At 46.4% G+C, this 15,988-nt stretch overlaps 1 protein-coding gene across 1 annotated transcript in view; it reads right to left on the reverse strand.

The window, feature by feature from the left end:
- GABBR1 (gamma-aminobutyric acid type B receptor subunit 1) overlaps positions 1-15,988 on the reverse strand; it is a 92,341-nt gene that overhangs the window by 75,627 nt on the left and 726 nt on the right. Inside the window, exons 2-5 of the mRNA XM_075259985.1 lie at positions 11,654-11,742; positions 9,366-9,438; positions 7,421-7,624; positions 2,553-2,741 (exon numbers count right to left, since the gene is read on the reverse strand). Coding sequence (XP_075116086.1) covers positions 2,553-2,741; positions 7,421-7,624; positions 9,366-9,438 — 466 coding nt within the window. The 5' untranslated portion in view covers positions 11,654-11,742. The remainder of the gene's footprint in view (positions 1-2,552; positions 2,742-7,420; positions 7,625-9,365; positions 9,439-11,653; positions 11,743-15,988) is intronic.

Genomic DNA, 15,988 nt, shown 5'->3' on the forward strand with positions numbered 1-15,988 from the left:
GATCCAAGGTTATCCAAATGTGAATCAAATAGAAATCTGAAAAGTCTGACATGTAAAAGTCTTCACCCCCTGTACTCTGATCCCCCTAAATCCAGTGCACACAACTGTCTCCAGAAGCCACTTACTGAGTTACTAGAGTCTGGCTGTGTGTAATGTAGTCTCAGTATATATATACCTGTCCGGTGAAGGCCTCAGTGCTGAGATCACTGGTGAACAAACAGCATCATGAAGACCAAGGAACCCACCAGACAGATCACAGATAAAGTTATGGAGAAGTGTAAGACCCCACAGGACGGTACGCAGTGCTAAAGCGCTGCGGGAAATATCGTGGCATCGCCGTTCTTCCTGCAGCGCTTTGAACCGAAAGTTCGCAGAGTTTTCCTCCGCGGACTTTCTGTTACCATTATGTCTCCGGGGAAGCCGCCAACATTTCTGTAGATATAAATTGACATTCTGCGAGTTCCAAAAACCGTGCCGCTTTTGTAAATCGTAGCGTGTCCACCCTGCGGTTTTTACCACAAAGTGGGGATGGGAGTCTCATGAATCCCATTCACTTTGTAGTTACTGTAAAATGTCGCAGCATTTTTGGCACGGGTAAATTGTGGCGTTTCCAGCCTGTAGGGCCCCGGTGTAAAGCAGGGGAAGGTTAAAAAAACAAATCCCAAACTTTGAGCGTCCCGAGGAGCGACCCGAGGAGTGCTGCTCAATCCATCGTACAAAAATGGACAAAGTATTCTGCAACTGCAAACAGAAGACATGGCCACCACCTAAACTGACAGATCAAGCAAGGAGAGCCCTGGTCAGAGAAGCCGCCAAGAGCCCCAGGGTCACCCTGGAGGAGCCGCAGAAATCCTCAGGTACAAGGAGAATCTGACCACAGGACAACTAGAAGTCACTGCGCACCCCACAAATGTGGCCTATACGGAAGAGCGGCAAGAAGAAACCAGTGCAGAGAGAAAGACACGAGAAGAGACGTTTACACTCTGCCACGAGCCATAGAGGGGTCAAACAGGTGGAAGAAGCTCAGAGGAGACCAAAGGTGAACTTTATGGCCTAAATGCAAAGTGCTATGTATAGCATAAGAGTAACTGCTCATCCCCACTGTGACACATAGGGGGCAGTATCATACTGGGGGGAGCTGCTCAGAGGTGATGGGAAGATGGATGGAGCGAAATACAGGGCAATCCTGGAAGAAAACCTGACACCGGAGGCTGCAAAAGACGAGACTGGGAAGGAGATTCAAGACAATGACCCCAAACCTACGGCCACAGCTACAGGGGATGGTTTACATCGCAGAATATTCCTGTGTCAGAGCGGCCCATTCACAGTCCAGACCTAAATCCCAATCTGAGACAGGACATGAGAATTTGGCCAGTGCTGAGAAAAGACACAATTTTTAGTGCAAATTTATCCAACATGATGAAACAATTTTGTGAATAGATCCATGGAGCACATGCTTGACCCCGCCCCTGCTCTATAGAAGTCTATGGAGCACATGCTTGGCCCCGCCCCCTGTTATATAGAAGTCTATGGAGCACATGCTTGGCCCCGCCCCCTCTTCTATAGAAGTCTATGGAGCAGCGTCTGAGCATGTGCACCACCTCTGGGGCACTTGTAGACCCATTTTCTCGTGATCGTCGTGATCGGTCCTCCCCTGTGTATCAGGGATAAATCCTGTTAGTGAGCAAAACCACTTGAACGCTGAAAAATAGAAATTCTCAGAGAAAACCTGCTGCAAGAGGAGCGCAACGTTGTGATTGCTTCCACTGTTACCTCTCCCAAACCCAGCATTCAAGGTAACGAAACACAGTAAAAAAAAACACAACGAAAACAAGCTGCGTTTTTTCTGCTGAGCTTCCCCAATATGCAGCCATAGTCTTAGAGGGGTTTCATCATTGGAATGGGTCATCAATTGAAGATCAGTGCGGATCTAACACCCAGGACTAGCACAGATCGGCTGTCTGAAAGCAAGTGAAAGGTCACGTTCATTGGTCACATGGCCTGTTCACAGTTCAGTCCCATTCAAGTGAATGAGCTAAGATTCAGTACTAAGTACAGCGCCACACACTGTATAGTGGCTATGCTTGGTACTGCAATCTGTGAAGAGGCTGCAGGGCTGACCTAAATGCTACGATCATCAGACAGTATATAGGAGGGGGCCCTTGCTATGGTGGGGCCCCCGATGATCTCCAATTGATCACTTCTCACAAATTCATCCCATAATTAATTATCCCATGCCAGGGAAACGGATGCACTGACTAGAACTTCTAGAAAGGTCTACAGCGTTCTCATATACCATTTCTAGATCCCCGATTGCAGTCAGTGAATAGATCTGGACAGTTTCTTTTTTTATACAGATCTCCATTCACTGACAGCAAGTAGACGTGTAACCAATGGTGAAGGTCTGAGATACAAAATACGTCAGAACGTTCTGGAACACTTGAATCTGCAATGACGACTTCCAACCAAAACTCCCCGTTACTATGTAGATTGGGGGGGAGGGGGCTGTACATTGCCCCCTCCATATTGTCCTTCATTCTGCTTTGTCTCACCTTGACAGGTAGGTTTGGGGTGGTCCCACTTGCCGGCCTTTGTGCACATACTATGGCTGGATCCCACCAGTAAGAAGCCGGGGTCACATCTGAATCGGACGCTTGTCCCCTCTATAGGGACACGGCCCGCCATGTTATGTTCTACGTCTCCATTCTCCAGCTTCAGGTGCATACGAGGACAGGTGGGGACTGCGGAGAGAAGAAGACAACATGTAGAAGCGTACAGCACAGTCATGGAGACACCGAGCATGGCCCCAGGTGCAATCCCTCCTCACCTGCAGGGGGCAGCAGTGTCACACTCAATACTGTAATATTTGGTAGGGGGAGGCTAAATAAACGCAAGTAACTAAAACCAAGGAGACGCCATCACTTCTCGTACTGTTATGGGGGGGGGGGTCATCTTACACCGCTCCGCTATATGTAGGTGCCTCATGATGTCGGATCCAGAGTTACAGCCTGCATATACTTCAGAGCTGCAATCACAGTCTTATTAACCCCTTAAGGACACAGGCTAGTTTGTAAGTTAATGCGCGGTGACTTTATTCTGCACATCGCTATGTGAGGGCTTATTCTTTATGTGACAAGCTGCACTTATATCGTCCACCATTTTGGGGCCCCTGTGAAATATCTCGCGATTCTCTCAGCATTTTTGCAGCGTTCGCTCTGTATTATAAGTGACCGGGCAGCTTTGTCGTCCGGATTACGGAGATCTCAGATTTATATTGGGTTTTAGTACGTTTTAGCGCTTTTACAAATAAAACGTCACGTTTTTAGATGAAGGATCTTCCGGGGTCCCCGTATTCTGCACCTGTGTCCGGGCTCCTGATTTGGGGGACAACTTGCACTTTTTATTGCCGTTTGTTATATACGACTTTACAATCACTTTTTATTGCTATTTTTTAAGGAAAGCAAAGTGACCATATGTTAATTTGTGTATTGCGGTATACTCTACCTCCTGTCCTGGGACGTGGCGGTATACTACAGTCAAGTATCGGTGTAATGCCGTAGGCGCAACCCCTGTGCCCGCAGCATTACAGTGCCGTACTATGATGCTGCTGACTGGTAACTATACACTAAGTACAATGTAATAGTATGGCGCTGAGCGGGAAGGGGCGATCTGTTTTTTGATGGCTCGGTTTTTTGGGGGCAGCTTGTATTTTTAATGGTATTGTGTATTGTAGCATATCATATACTGAGCAAGTTATGAAAAGCTATTTAAAGAGATCCTATCATTAAAACTCAATTTTTTCTGCCTACCACGTAGGAATAGCCTTAAGAAAGACTCTTCTTCTCCTACCTTTAGATGTCTTCTCCGCGCCGGCATTCGATATATAATCCAGTTTTCGTCAATATGCAAATGAGTTCTCTCGCAGCCCTGGGGGCGGGCCTCTACATTCAAACAGCACTGGGGGCGTCTCCAATGCTATGAGAGGACTCTCCATCGCCGCCTCCATCTTCTTCAGGAACAGGTCTTCTTTGTGTCTTCTTCAGGTGGTGGCTTCAAACTTCTAGGCCTCGGGCAGCCAAGTGTGCATGCCCACAGGCCACAAGAAAGTGGCTGCTTACAATACTGTATAAGTGGCCATTTACTTGTGGTCAGCGGGCATGCACAGTCGGCTTTGCCCTAGGCCTAGTTTGAAGCCAGTGCTGGAAGAAGACACGTTCCTGAAGAAGATGGAGACGGCGCTGGAGATTTCTCTTGCAGCATTGGGGTCCACCCCCAGTGCTGTTTGAGCGCAGAGGCCCGCCCCCAAGTGCTGCCAGAGAACTCATTTGCATACCCTTGAAAACTGGATTATATACTGAACAGCGGCGCGGAGAAGACATCTAAAGGTAGGAGACAAAGAGACTTTCTTAAGGCTATTCCTACCTGGTAAGCAGAAAAAAATGAGTTTTAATGATAGGATCCCTTTAAGGAGTGAGGAATATGCAAATAAGTCTTCATGGGTGATAAAGAAGAAGGTGCTCCTAGCGCCCCCTATTGGAAGGAGCTCTCTATAGGTTAATACCTGGTCTTAAAGGACATAATCCTGAAATATTGGCCAAGTCAGAATATGTCCTCCATCAGGAAGAGGCGCGGACCACAGACGGCCGCCATCAGTGCAGAGACGGGACTGCTCTTATTTGCATATTACCCAGAATTCTCAGCAGGTCTCAGAAGTGTTTTCATTTAATCTTTTATATTTGGGCAGGGGGTTACCGTTACTGAGCACAGTCACAACCATACCAAATGTATCCAGTTTTGTTACACAGGTTTCGTTGGTCACAATTTTAGAGTTCATTTTACAAAAAAAAATGGGGGTTCACCATGTTAAATGACAAAAGTCTGCGCCGGGGGGGGGGGGCGTAAATGTTTAGTGTTTTTTACCATGTAAAACTTTTATTTCACAGTGTTGGTAGAACTCAATGACTTGGATCAGTACTTTTGCCTATGGCGCTCTGTAACCCCAGCGCTACATCAGCCGTACTCGCCAAATCTCCCAGAATGTCCAGGAGACCCCAGAAATAAGAGGTGACCTCCGAGACTCCTGGAGGGGCCGAGCACAATGTTCCTGCATCCACCGGGAACACTTCACTGCATGGGACATAGACACGTCATGTGCTGGTCATACCACAAAAAGGGGTACACTACACCCCTACAACAGGTTTGCCTGGGCACTCATCTGTATACAGTAGTTCTGGGGCATCCGGCCATTATCAGTACATAGCAGGGTTATGGCAATGTACTGATGTGGGGAAAACACCCCGAAACAGCCGCCTACAGATGGGAGTCCAAGTCCCTTTTTTTGGTTGCTTTGAGCTAATTTGCATATTTTTGCCCATGGAGCATCAATTGAAGTCTCTATAAACCTGGTGTACAAGTTTGCATTTTTTGCTCACTGGCACCTGAGCTTTGCCATATACAAGAGGCACCGCCTGCCTGCGCCTGCGCCAGGGCTATAAAGACTGGTGAGAGTAATGCTAGTCCTAAATCCGCCCCGCTATATCACTATATTCTAATAATTCCTCACAAAAGTTATAAAAACAGCATTGTGGCGACAGAAACCTCCCAAGTCATTATTACCTACAGTAGGCGCCCACCCTGCTCTCCAATGTGAACCACTCAGGTATTCACAACAAGGACTGTCACTCCTTATCTACAGCAGAGGGAGCATTCTCCCCATTATCTACAGCAGAGGGAGCATTCTCCCCATTATCTACAGCAGAGGGAGCATTCTCCCCATTCTCCAGCAGAGGGAGCATTCTCCCCATTATCTACAGCAGAGGGAGCATTCTCCCCATTATCTACAGCAGAGGGAGCATTCTCCCCATTCTCCAGCAGAGGGAGCATTCTCCCCATTATCTATAGCAGAGGGAGCATTCTCCCCATTATCTATAGCAGAGGGAGCATTCTCCCCATTATCTACAGCAGAGGGAGCATTCTCCCCATTCTCCAGAAGAGGGAGCATTCTCCTCATTCTCTATAGCAGAGGGAGCATTCTCCCCATTATCTATAGCAGAGGGAGCATTCTCCTCATTCTCTATAGCAGAGGGAGCATTCTCTCCATTCTCCAGCAGAGGGAGCATTCTCCCCATTATCTATAGCAGAGGGAGCATTCTCCTCATTCTCTATAGCAGAGGGAGCATTCTCCCCATTATCTACAGCAGAGGGAGCATTCTCCCCATTCTCCAGCAGAGGGAGCATTCTCCCCATTATCTATAGCAGAGGGAGCATTCTCCCCATTATCTATAGCAGAGGGAGCATTCTCCCCATTTTCTACAGCAGAGGGAGCATTCTCCCCATTCTCCAGCAGAGGGAGCATTCTCCCCATTATCTATAGCAGAGGGAGCATTCTCCCCATTCTCCAGCAGAGGGAGCATTCTCCCCATTATCTATAGCAGAGGGAACATTCTCCCCATTATCTATAGCAGAGGGAACATTCTCCCCATTATCTATAGCAGAGGGAGCATTCTCCCCATTATCTATAGCAGAGGGAGCATTCTCCCCATTATCTATAGCAGAGGGAGCATTCTCCCCATTATCTATAGCAGAGGGAGCATTCTCCCCATTCTCCAGTGGAGGGAGCATTCTCCCCATTATCTATAGCAGAGGGAGCATTCTCCCCATTATCTATAGCAGAGGGAGCATTCTCCCCATTCTCCAGTGGAGGGAGCATTCTCCCCATTATCTATAGCAGAGGGAGCATTCTCCCCATTATCTACAGCAGAGGGAGCATTCTCCCCATTATCTACAGCAGAGGGAGCATTCTCCCCATTATCTACAGCAGAGGGAGCATTCTCCCCATTATCTATAGCAGAGGGAGCATTCTCCCCATTATCTACAGCAGAGGGAGCATTCTCCCCATTATCTATAGCAGAGGGAGCATTCTCCCCATTATCTATAGCAGAGGGAACATTCTCCCCATTATCTATAGCAGAGGGAGCATTCTCCCTATTCTCCAGCAGAGGGAGCATTCTTCCCATTCTTCAGCAGAGTTCATACTTGTGGTCATGCTCTACAAGTGTAATAGTCTAATAACTCCAGATAGCATAAGATAGATAGGGGAGAATGCTGAACCAGAACAAGATTTTTTTTTTTTTTTACCGTCCAACTTACAAGTGTCTGCTCACTGAGGGTCCCATAGAGTGGAGCGGCGGTCACGCACACACGCTACCGTCCCATTCACCTCTACATACGTGTGACCGTCTGAAACGGAGGAGCATGGAGACACTGGCGTGGTGTCTACCAAGAAGGGGAAACAATCCTGCCCAGACCACTTTCCCTTCTGCTGACTCCTTTATAGCTCCTGGGGTCCGCGGGGCCCCGCGTGTGTCCCTATTCAGCGCTCCGCCACTCCCTAGTGTACTGAGCGGTGTCTGGTACTCACGGCAGCGGCTCGGTTTGTCCATGTCCGTCCATGTTCCGTCCCGCTGGCATTTTCGTACTTTTGGCCCAGAAATTTCTCTTTCCCCACGACAAACAAACTCAATCTCATAATCCACGGGGAGATATTCTACGGCTTTTACCTGAGAGAGGGTCAGGCCCCGATAACGTATTCCCCCGTCCCGAGGGGGGTGTATGATACGGCAACCTGCGGGGAAAACGGCAAAGAGCAAAGGATTAAGATCAAAGCAAAATCTGTACCCTGACAACAACTGTACCCTGACAACTGTACCCTAGCCCTTCTCTATATCCTGACAACTATACCCTGTCCCTTCTCTATATCCTGACAACTATACCCTGTCCCTTCTCTATATCCTGACAACTATACCCTGTCCCTTCTCTATATCCTGACAGCTATACCCTGTCCCTTCTCTATATCCTGACAACTATACCCTGGCCCTGCTGTATATCCTGACAACTATACCCTGTCCCTTCTCTATATCCTGACAACTATACCCTGTCCCTTCTCTATATCCTGACAACTATACCCTGTCCCTTCTCTATATCCTGACAACTATACCCTGTCCCTGCTGTATATCCTGACAACTATACCCTGTCCCTTCTCTATATCCTGACAACTATACCCTGGCCCTGCTGTATATCCTGACAACTATACCCTGTCCCTTCTCTATATCCTGACAACTATACCCTGGCCCTGCTGTATATCCTGACAACTATACCCTGTCCCTTCTCTATATCCTGACAACTGTACCCTGTCCCTTCTCTATATCCTGACAACTATACCCTGTCCCTTCTCTATATCCTGACAACTGTACCCTGTCCCTTCTCTATATCCTGACAACTATACCCTGTCCCTTCTCTATATCCTGACAACTATACCCTGTCCCTGTTGTATATCCTGACAACTATACCCTGTCCCTGCTGTATATCCTGACAACTATACCCTGTCCCTTCTCTATATCCTGACAACTATACCCTGTCCCTGCTGTATATCCTGACAACTATACCCTGTCCCTTCTCTATATCCTGACAACTATACCCTGTCCCTGCTGTATATCCTGACAACTATACCCTGTCCCTTCTCTATATCCTGACAACTATACCCTGTCCCTGCTGTATATCCTGACAACTGTACCCTGTCCCTGCTGTATATCCTGACAACTATACCCTGTTCCTTCTCTATATCCTGACAACTATACCCTGTTCCTTCTCTATATCCTGACAACTATACCCTGTCCCTTCTCTATATCCTGACAACTATACCCTGTCCCTTCTCTATATCCTGACAACTATACCCTGTCCCTTCTCTATATCCTGACAACTGTACCCTGTCCCTTCTCTATATCCTGACAACTGTACCCTGTCCCTGCTGTATATCCTGACAACTATACCCTGTCCCTTCTCTATATCCTGACAACTATACCCTGTCCCTTCTCTATATCCTGACAACTGTACCCTGTCCCTGCTGTATATCCTGACAACTATACCCTGTCCCTGCTGTATATCCTGACAACTATACCCTGTTCCTTCTCTATATCCTGACAACTATACCCTGTCCCTTCTCTATATCCTGACAACTATACCCTGGCCCTTCTCTATATCCTGACAACTATACCCTGGCCCTGCTGTATATCCTGACAACTATACCCTGTCCCTTCTCTATATCCTGACAACTATACCCTGTCCCTGCTGTATATCCTGACAACTATACCCTGTTCCTTCTCTATATCCTGACAACTATACCCTGGCCCTTCTCTATATCCTGACAACTATACCCTGTCCCTTCTCTATATCCTGACAACTATACCCTGTCCCTTCTCTATATCCTGACAACTATACCCTGTGTCCTGACATCTCCATGTCCAGCCGTCTTAGGTCTCAGACGTGCGGCCTCAGGTGACGCGCCGCCCGGCTTTCTCGTATCTCACCTGTTGTGCTGTTATTCACTGATCCATAGACAGGAGAGAGCCAGAGAGCCAGGAGGAGAAAACCGCAAAACATCTGCAAGTAAAGAGACCGCAATGGAGAGTCAGAAAGAGAAGAGACGTGGGGAGGAGAGTGAAAGACGGACACAGAGGTCACATGGGGTAAGATAAAGGACAGTATGACCCCGGAGCGAGGGAGCCCTCAGGGTTATAGCGTCTGCCATAGTCTGTGTAATAGTCCACCTCATACAGTAATGTACTATATACGGTATATATACTGCACTATAAATTAGCAGCTATCGGATGGAAGACCCTGGGGAGGATTTTTTTCCTTTTTTTTCTATTGTTAAGCATGGACAAGACTCAAGACCTGATGAGCTGGAGATTCCTGTGTGCACATGTGCCTGTTACCATCCTCCCAGGAGCTAAGGACAGCATGGACACCATGAGGAAGACAAAGCTGGAGGAGAAACCTACATGGAAGTGTGGACTTTTTTCAAGGAGATGATTTCTGGCATCTATTGCTGATGTGTGAAGATGCTACAGCTGACTGGTATTTCTTTCTATTACTGTGGACACGTGGGACTCTGTTACAACCTGGGAACCATCACCCACCTACCCAGGTGTTTATGGAAGCTTGGCAAGAGAGCAGCACCCTGTCTACCTGGATGGCTTCAGACCTCTCTGGGCAGCAGAACACAGTGGTAAGAAGAAAGGAGGAGGAGCAGGAGGAGGAGCAGGAAGAGGAGGAGGAAGAGGAGGAGGAGGAGGAAGAGGAGGAGGAAGAGGAGGAGGAGGAGGAGGAGGAGGAGGAGGAAGAGGAGGAGGAGAAAGGGAGGAGGAGGGAGGAGGAGGAAGGAAGAGGGAGGAGGAGGAAGGAAGAGGGAGGAGGAGGGAGGAGGAAGGAGGAGGGAGGAGGAGGAGGAAGAGGAAGAAGAGGAGGAGGAGGAAGAGGAGGAAGAAGGGGAGGAGGAGGAGGAGGAAGGAGGAGGAAGAAGAGGAGGAGGAGGAAGGAGGAGGAAGAAGAGGAGGAGGAAGAGGAGAAGGAGGAGGAAGGAGAAGGAGGAAGAAGAAGAAGAGGAGGAGGAGGAAGAAGAGGAGGAGGAAGAAGAGGAGGAGGAAGAGGAGGAGGAAGAAGAGGAGGAGGAGGAAGAGGAGGAGGAAGAGGAGGAGGAAGAAGAGGAGGAGGGCTTGTGATGAAGGACATTTGGGGCATTTTTTGTTGTTAATGGACAATAGTGCTGATACAAGATACCGAACTATCAGCTGTGAGCAGGAGATCTCACTACCTACCACTACCACATGTTATTATGATAGCTGTCTATGTCCCCACCTCTGCCTGTTATATCTACATGCTGTGACCCCCCCTCCTCGTGTCCTCCAACCACATTCGGCTGTATTATTAACATCACTCCGCACAGAGAACTAAATGATCCTGCAGTGTGTCTGTGTTTCTTTCTTTTTAGTTGCTATGATTCCTAGGATTTCTCTATCTGCCATGAGCTTGTATGTGTTTCTCTCTTGTTATATACTACTGTACCATCTATGAAACTGTATCACTGAATGTACCCATTGTGGGACTATGAAAGGATTATCTTATCTATACAGATATTACAACTATTTCTGCCATTTAACCATATAACGACATGTAATGCTTCCAATCAAAAAAATTATATATAATACCGCCATCACTATAATAATATCCGATTATACCACATTGCCTCGTGAAGTAAATACCACCATACAGAGACTATATAACCGCTGTATGCATACATTCATCTAATAGCAGGTCTATATAATGACTGATTAATGATAAATAGTGCCGCCATCATCATACACTACAATAACATACCGTAATACTGCCACACTAAGTAAAGGCCACCATACAGAGAGCATATAACCGCTGTATGCATAAATTCATCTAATAGCAGATCTATATAATGACTGATTAATGATAAATAGTGCCGCCATCATCACACACTAAAATATACCGTAGCAGTGACACAGTAAGTAGATCCCATCATACCCTTACCCTATGTATAAAGTGACCTAAGATGTGCGGCTAAATAAGTATAATAAATAATGCCGCCACCACCATACACTGGAATAAGAATATAGTACATGCCGCCATATTGTGCTGAGTGACACATATAGTCTTCTAATACCAGCCCTATACTATATATAAATAACATTGTGACGCCCCCCAGCACAGATGATGAGACCGCCCCGGCCTACAACCACTCTCCTCCTCCTCCTCATGTAATTCTCCAGATTTAGGCCCTTGCACTCACTTTTGTCTTTTTCGTTCTGTAACAAGTGACCTGTACCGCTCCCAATGATGTCCGCCGCGTCACATGATGAGCATCATCCAATAGTGCAGCTGGGAAGAGATCACATGACCATAAGACATATATAATAAGAGTCACAAAGTAATGTCTATATAGACGTGTAGTGAGGACATGCTGGGGGTTGTAGTCCTCTATATACAGTGTTGGCCAAAAGTATTGGCCCCCCTGCAATTCTGTCAGATAATACTCAGTTCCTTCCAGACAATGATTGCAATCACAAATTCTTTGGTATTATCTTCATTTAATTTGTCTTCAATGAAAAACCATAAAAAGAATTGTCAAAAAGCCAAATTGGATATAATTCCACAGCAAACATAAAAAAGGGGGTGGACAAAAGTATTGGCACTGTTTGAAAAATCATGTGATGCTTCTGTAATTTGTGTAATTAACAGCACCTGTTACTTACCTGAGGCACCTAACAGGTGGTGGCAATAACTAAATCACACATTATGAAGTCTGAAGACGACCATCACATTGTGCAGCATCATGTAGGGCCCAGTGTGAGAAAGCTGGGTCTCCCTCAGAGGTCAGGGCTCTTCCAGCAGGACAAGGACCCAAAACACACTTCAGGTCAGCACTAGAAAATGGTGGTGAGAGAAAGCCCTGGAGACTTGTAAAGTGGCAGCAATGAGTCCAGCCCTGAATCCCATAGAACACCTGTGGGGGAGGGGGAGAGATCTCTTGGTGGCAGTTTGGAGAAGGCCCCCTTCACATCTCAGGGGGGACCGCGAGCAGTTTGCCAAAGAATAAGGGTCTAAGATTCCAGCAGAGCCTTGTAAGAAACTCATTGCTGGTTAGCGGAAGCGGTTGTGCGCAGTTATTGTGTCTAAAGGTTGTGCTACCAAGTATTAGGCTGAGGGGGCCAATACTTCTGTCCGCACCAGTTTTGGAGTTTGGGGTAAAATGATCAATGATGTGACTTTTTTTTCATTCTCTTTTGTGTTTTTTCATTGCAAGCAAAATAAATGAAGATATTACCAAAGAGTTTGTGCTTGTAATCATTATCTGGGAGACACCGAGGATTATCTGATAGAACTGCAGCGGGCGATACTTTTGGTCAAAACTGTATACAGTATAATAGTGTAGTGAGGACATGCTGGGGGTTGTAGTCCTCTATGTATACCGTGTAATAGTGTAGTGAGGACATGCTGGGGGTTGTAGTCCTCTATGTATACCGTGTAATAGTGTAGTGAGGACATGCTGGGGGTTGTAGTCCTCTATGTATACAGTATAATAGTGTAGTGAGGACATGCTGGGGGTTGTAGTCCTCTATGTATACCGTGTAATAGTGTAGTGTGGACATGCTGGGGGTTGTAGTACAAATCTAACGCAGCAGCAGACGACATCTTTCAGGGAACCCTTCCTGAGAGTCAGTGGCGGTAGCGGCTGCAGAGCTTTGTACTGCTCCACGGCACTGGAAGCTTCTCGGCCTCTCTGAATCTACTTTATTTAGCCGCATGTAAAATATAAACACAAGGGCGAACGTCTCGCGTTGCATCCAGCCTGGGAAATACAATCTATCCGGACGTTTCAGGGGCATCGCCGCCTCTCTGCAGTCATTCATAACCAGATTTAAAGGGGTTCTCCAGAGGTAGGTAGGCCGAGGCCAGGAGGGGCCCAGACTATAGGGTCCTTTACCGTACATGCACTCCCTGCACAGCCAGGCATGCACATTCATTTCATGCAGGAGAGGGGAATAAGCCACAGGCAAGATGTCTGACCCTTTTCCCTGCTCTCATAGACTGTTATTACCCCCATGATTGTCATGTATATAGTGATGGAGTATATACTGTATGTCCCTTGTATATTCTGTATGTACACAGAGGAAGTAGTGTCCAATGTATATAGTATGTATACAGGGATGGAGTATATACCGTGTACACTGCTGCGCTCTAAGAGCCTTCATGGGCTCCATCATATACACTCACCGGCCACTTTATTAGGTACACCATGCTAGTAACGGGTTGGACCCCCTTTTGCCTTCAGAACTGCCTCAATTCTTCGTGGCATAGATTCAACAAGGTGCTGGAAGCATTCCTCAGAGATTTTGGTCCATATTGACATGATGGCGTCACACAGTTGCCGCAGATTTGTCGGCTGCACATCCATGATGCGAATCTCCCGTTCCACCACATCCCAAAGATGCTCCTCTATTGGATTGAGATCTGGTGACTGTGGAGGCCATTGGAGTACAGTGAACTCATTGTCATGTTCAAGAAACCAGTCTGAGATGATTCCAGCTTTATGACATGGCATTGCATTATCCTGCTGAAAGTAGCCATCAGATGTTGGGTACATTGTGGTCATAAAGGGATGGACATGGTCAGCAACAATACTCAGGTAGGCTTTGGCGTTGCAACGATGCTCAATTGGTACCAAGGGGCCCAAAGAGTGCCAAGAAAATATTCCCCACACCATGACACCACCAGCACCAGCCTGAACCGTTGATACAAGGCAGGATGGATCCATGCTTTCATGTTGTTGACGCCAATTTCTGACCCTACCATCCGAATGTCGCAGCAGAAATCGAGACTCATCAGACCAGGCAACGTTTTTCCAATCTTCAATTGTCCAATTTCGATGAGCTTGTGCAAATTGTAGCCTCAGTTTCCTGTTCTTAGCTGAAAGGAGTGGCACCCGGTGTGGTCTTCTGCTGCTGTAGCCCATCTGCCTCAAAGTTCGATGTACTGTGCGTTCAGAGATGCTCTTCTGGCTACCTTGGTTGTAACGGGTGGCTATTTGAGTCACTGTTGCCTTTCTATCAGCTCGAACCAGTCTGGCCATTCTCCTCTGACCTCTGGCATCAACAACGCATTTCCGCCCACAGAACTGCCGCTCACTGGATGTTTTTTCTTTTTCGGACCATTCTCTGTAAACCCTAGAGATGGTTGTGCGTGAAAATCCCAGTAGATCAGCAGTTTCTGAAATACTCAGACCAGCCCTTCTGGCACCAACAACCATGCCACGTTCAAAGGCACTCAAATCACCTTTCTTCCCCATACTGATGCTCGGTTTGAACTGCAGGAGATTGTCTTGACCATGTCTACATGCCTAAATGCACTGAGTTGCCACCATGTGATTGGCTGATTAGAAATTAAGTGTTAACGAGCAGTTGGACAGGTGTACCTAATAAAGTGGCCGGTGAGTGTATATGTCACATATATTACACTGACCGACACCAGGACAGAGATATGATCATGTGACAGCTCCGGGTTTATGTCATTTCATGTGTTTGGCTCCCATGACCTTATAGAACTCCATATATGATATAGGATACAAAATGTGAACAGAACTAAGATATACAGAGGGGATATAACGTCTATCTACAGAGCAGAGGGTGCACTTCTATATAACGTGTACAGAAGAGGTAGTATATACTCTGTAGGTGTCACCGGTACTATGTATACTGTACATAATGTACACAGAAGAGGTAGTATATACTCTGTAGGTGTCACCTGTAGTATGTATACTGTACATAATGTACACAGAAGAGGTAGTATATACTCTGTAGGTGTCACCTGTAGTATGTATACTGTACATAATTTACACAGAAGAGGTAGTATATACTCTGTAGGTGTCACCGGTACTATGTACACTGTACATAATGTACACAGAAGAGGTAGTATATGCAGGTGATATACAGTGTGTATACAGGAGAAGTATATACTACCAAATATATATTGATATGTAGTATATACCATGTAGGTGATGTATACAGGACACGTAGTATATACTCTGTGGTGATATGTACATGGTATATACAGGACATGTAATATATACTGTGTATGTGATGTATATAGGACATGTAGTATATACTCTGTATGAGATGTATATAAGACATGTAGTATATACTATGTATGTGATGTATACAGGACATGTAGTATATACTCTGTAGGTGATGTATACAGGGTATATACAGGACGATGTAGTATATACTCTGTAGGTGATATATACAGGACGTGTAGCATATACGCTGTAGGTGATACATACAGGACGTGTAGTATATACACTGTAGGTGATATATACAGGACGTGTAGCATATACGCTGTAGGTGATATATACAGGATGTGTAGCATATACGCTGTAGGTGATATATACAGGACGTGTAGCATATACGCTGTAGGTGATATATACAGGACGTGTAGCATATACGCTGTAGGTGATATATACAGGACATGTAGTATATACTCTGTAGGTGATATGTACAAGGTATATACAGGACGTGTAGTATATATGCTGTAGGTGATGTATACAGGACGTGTAGTATATACTCTGTAG

This window comes from Leptodactylus fuscus, chromosome 11 (assembly GCF_031893055.1).
Source record: "Leptodactylus fuscus isolate aLepFus1 chromosome 11, aLepFus1.hap2, whole genome shotgun sequence".
Lineage (NCBI taxonomy): Eukaryota > Metazoa > Chordata > Amphibia > Anura > Leptodactylidae > Leptodactylus > Leptodactylus fuscus.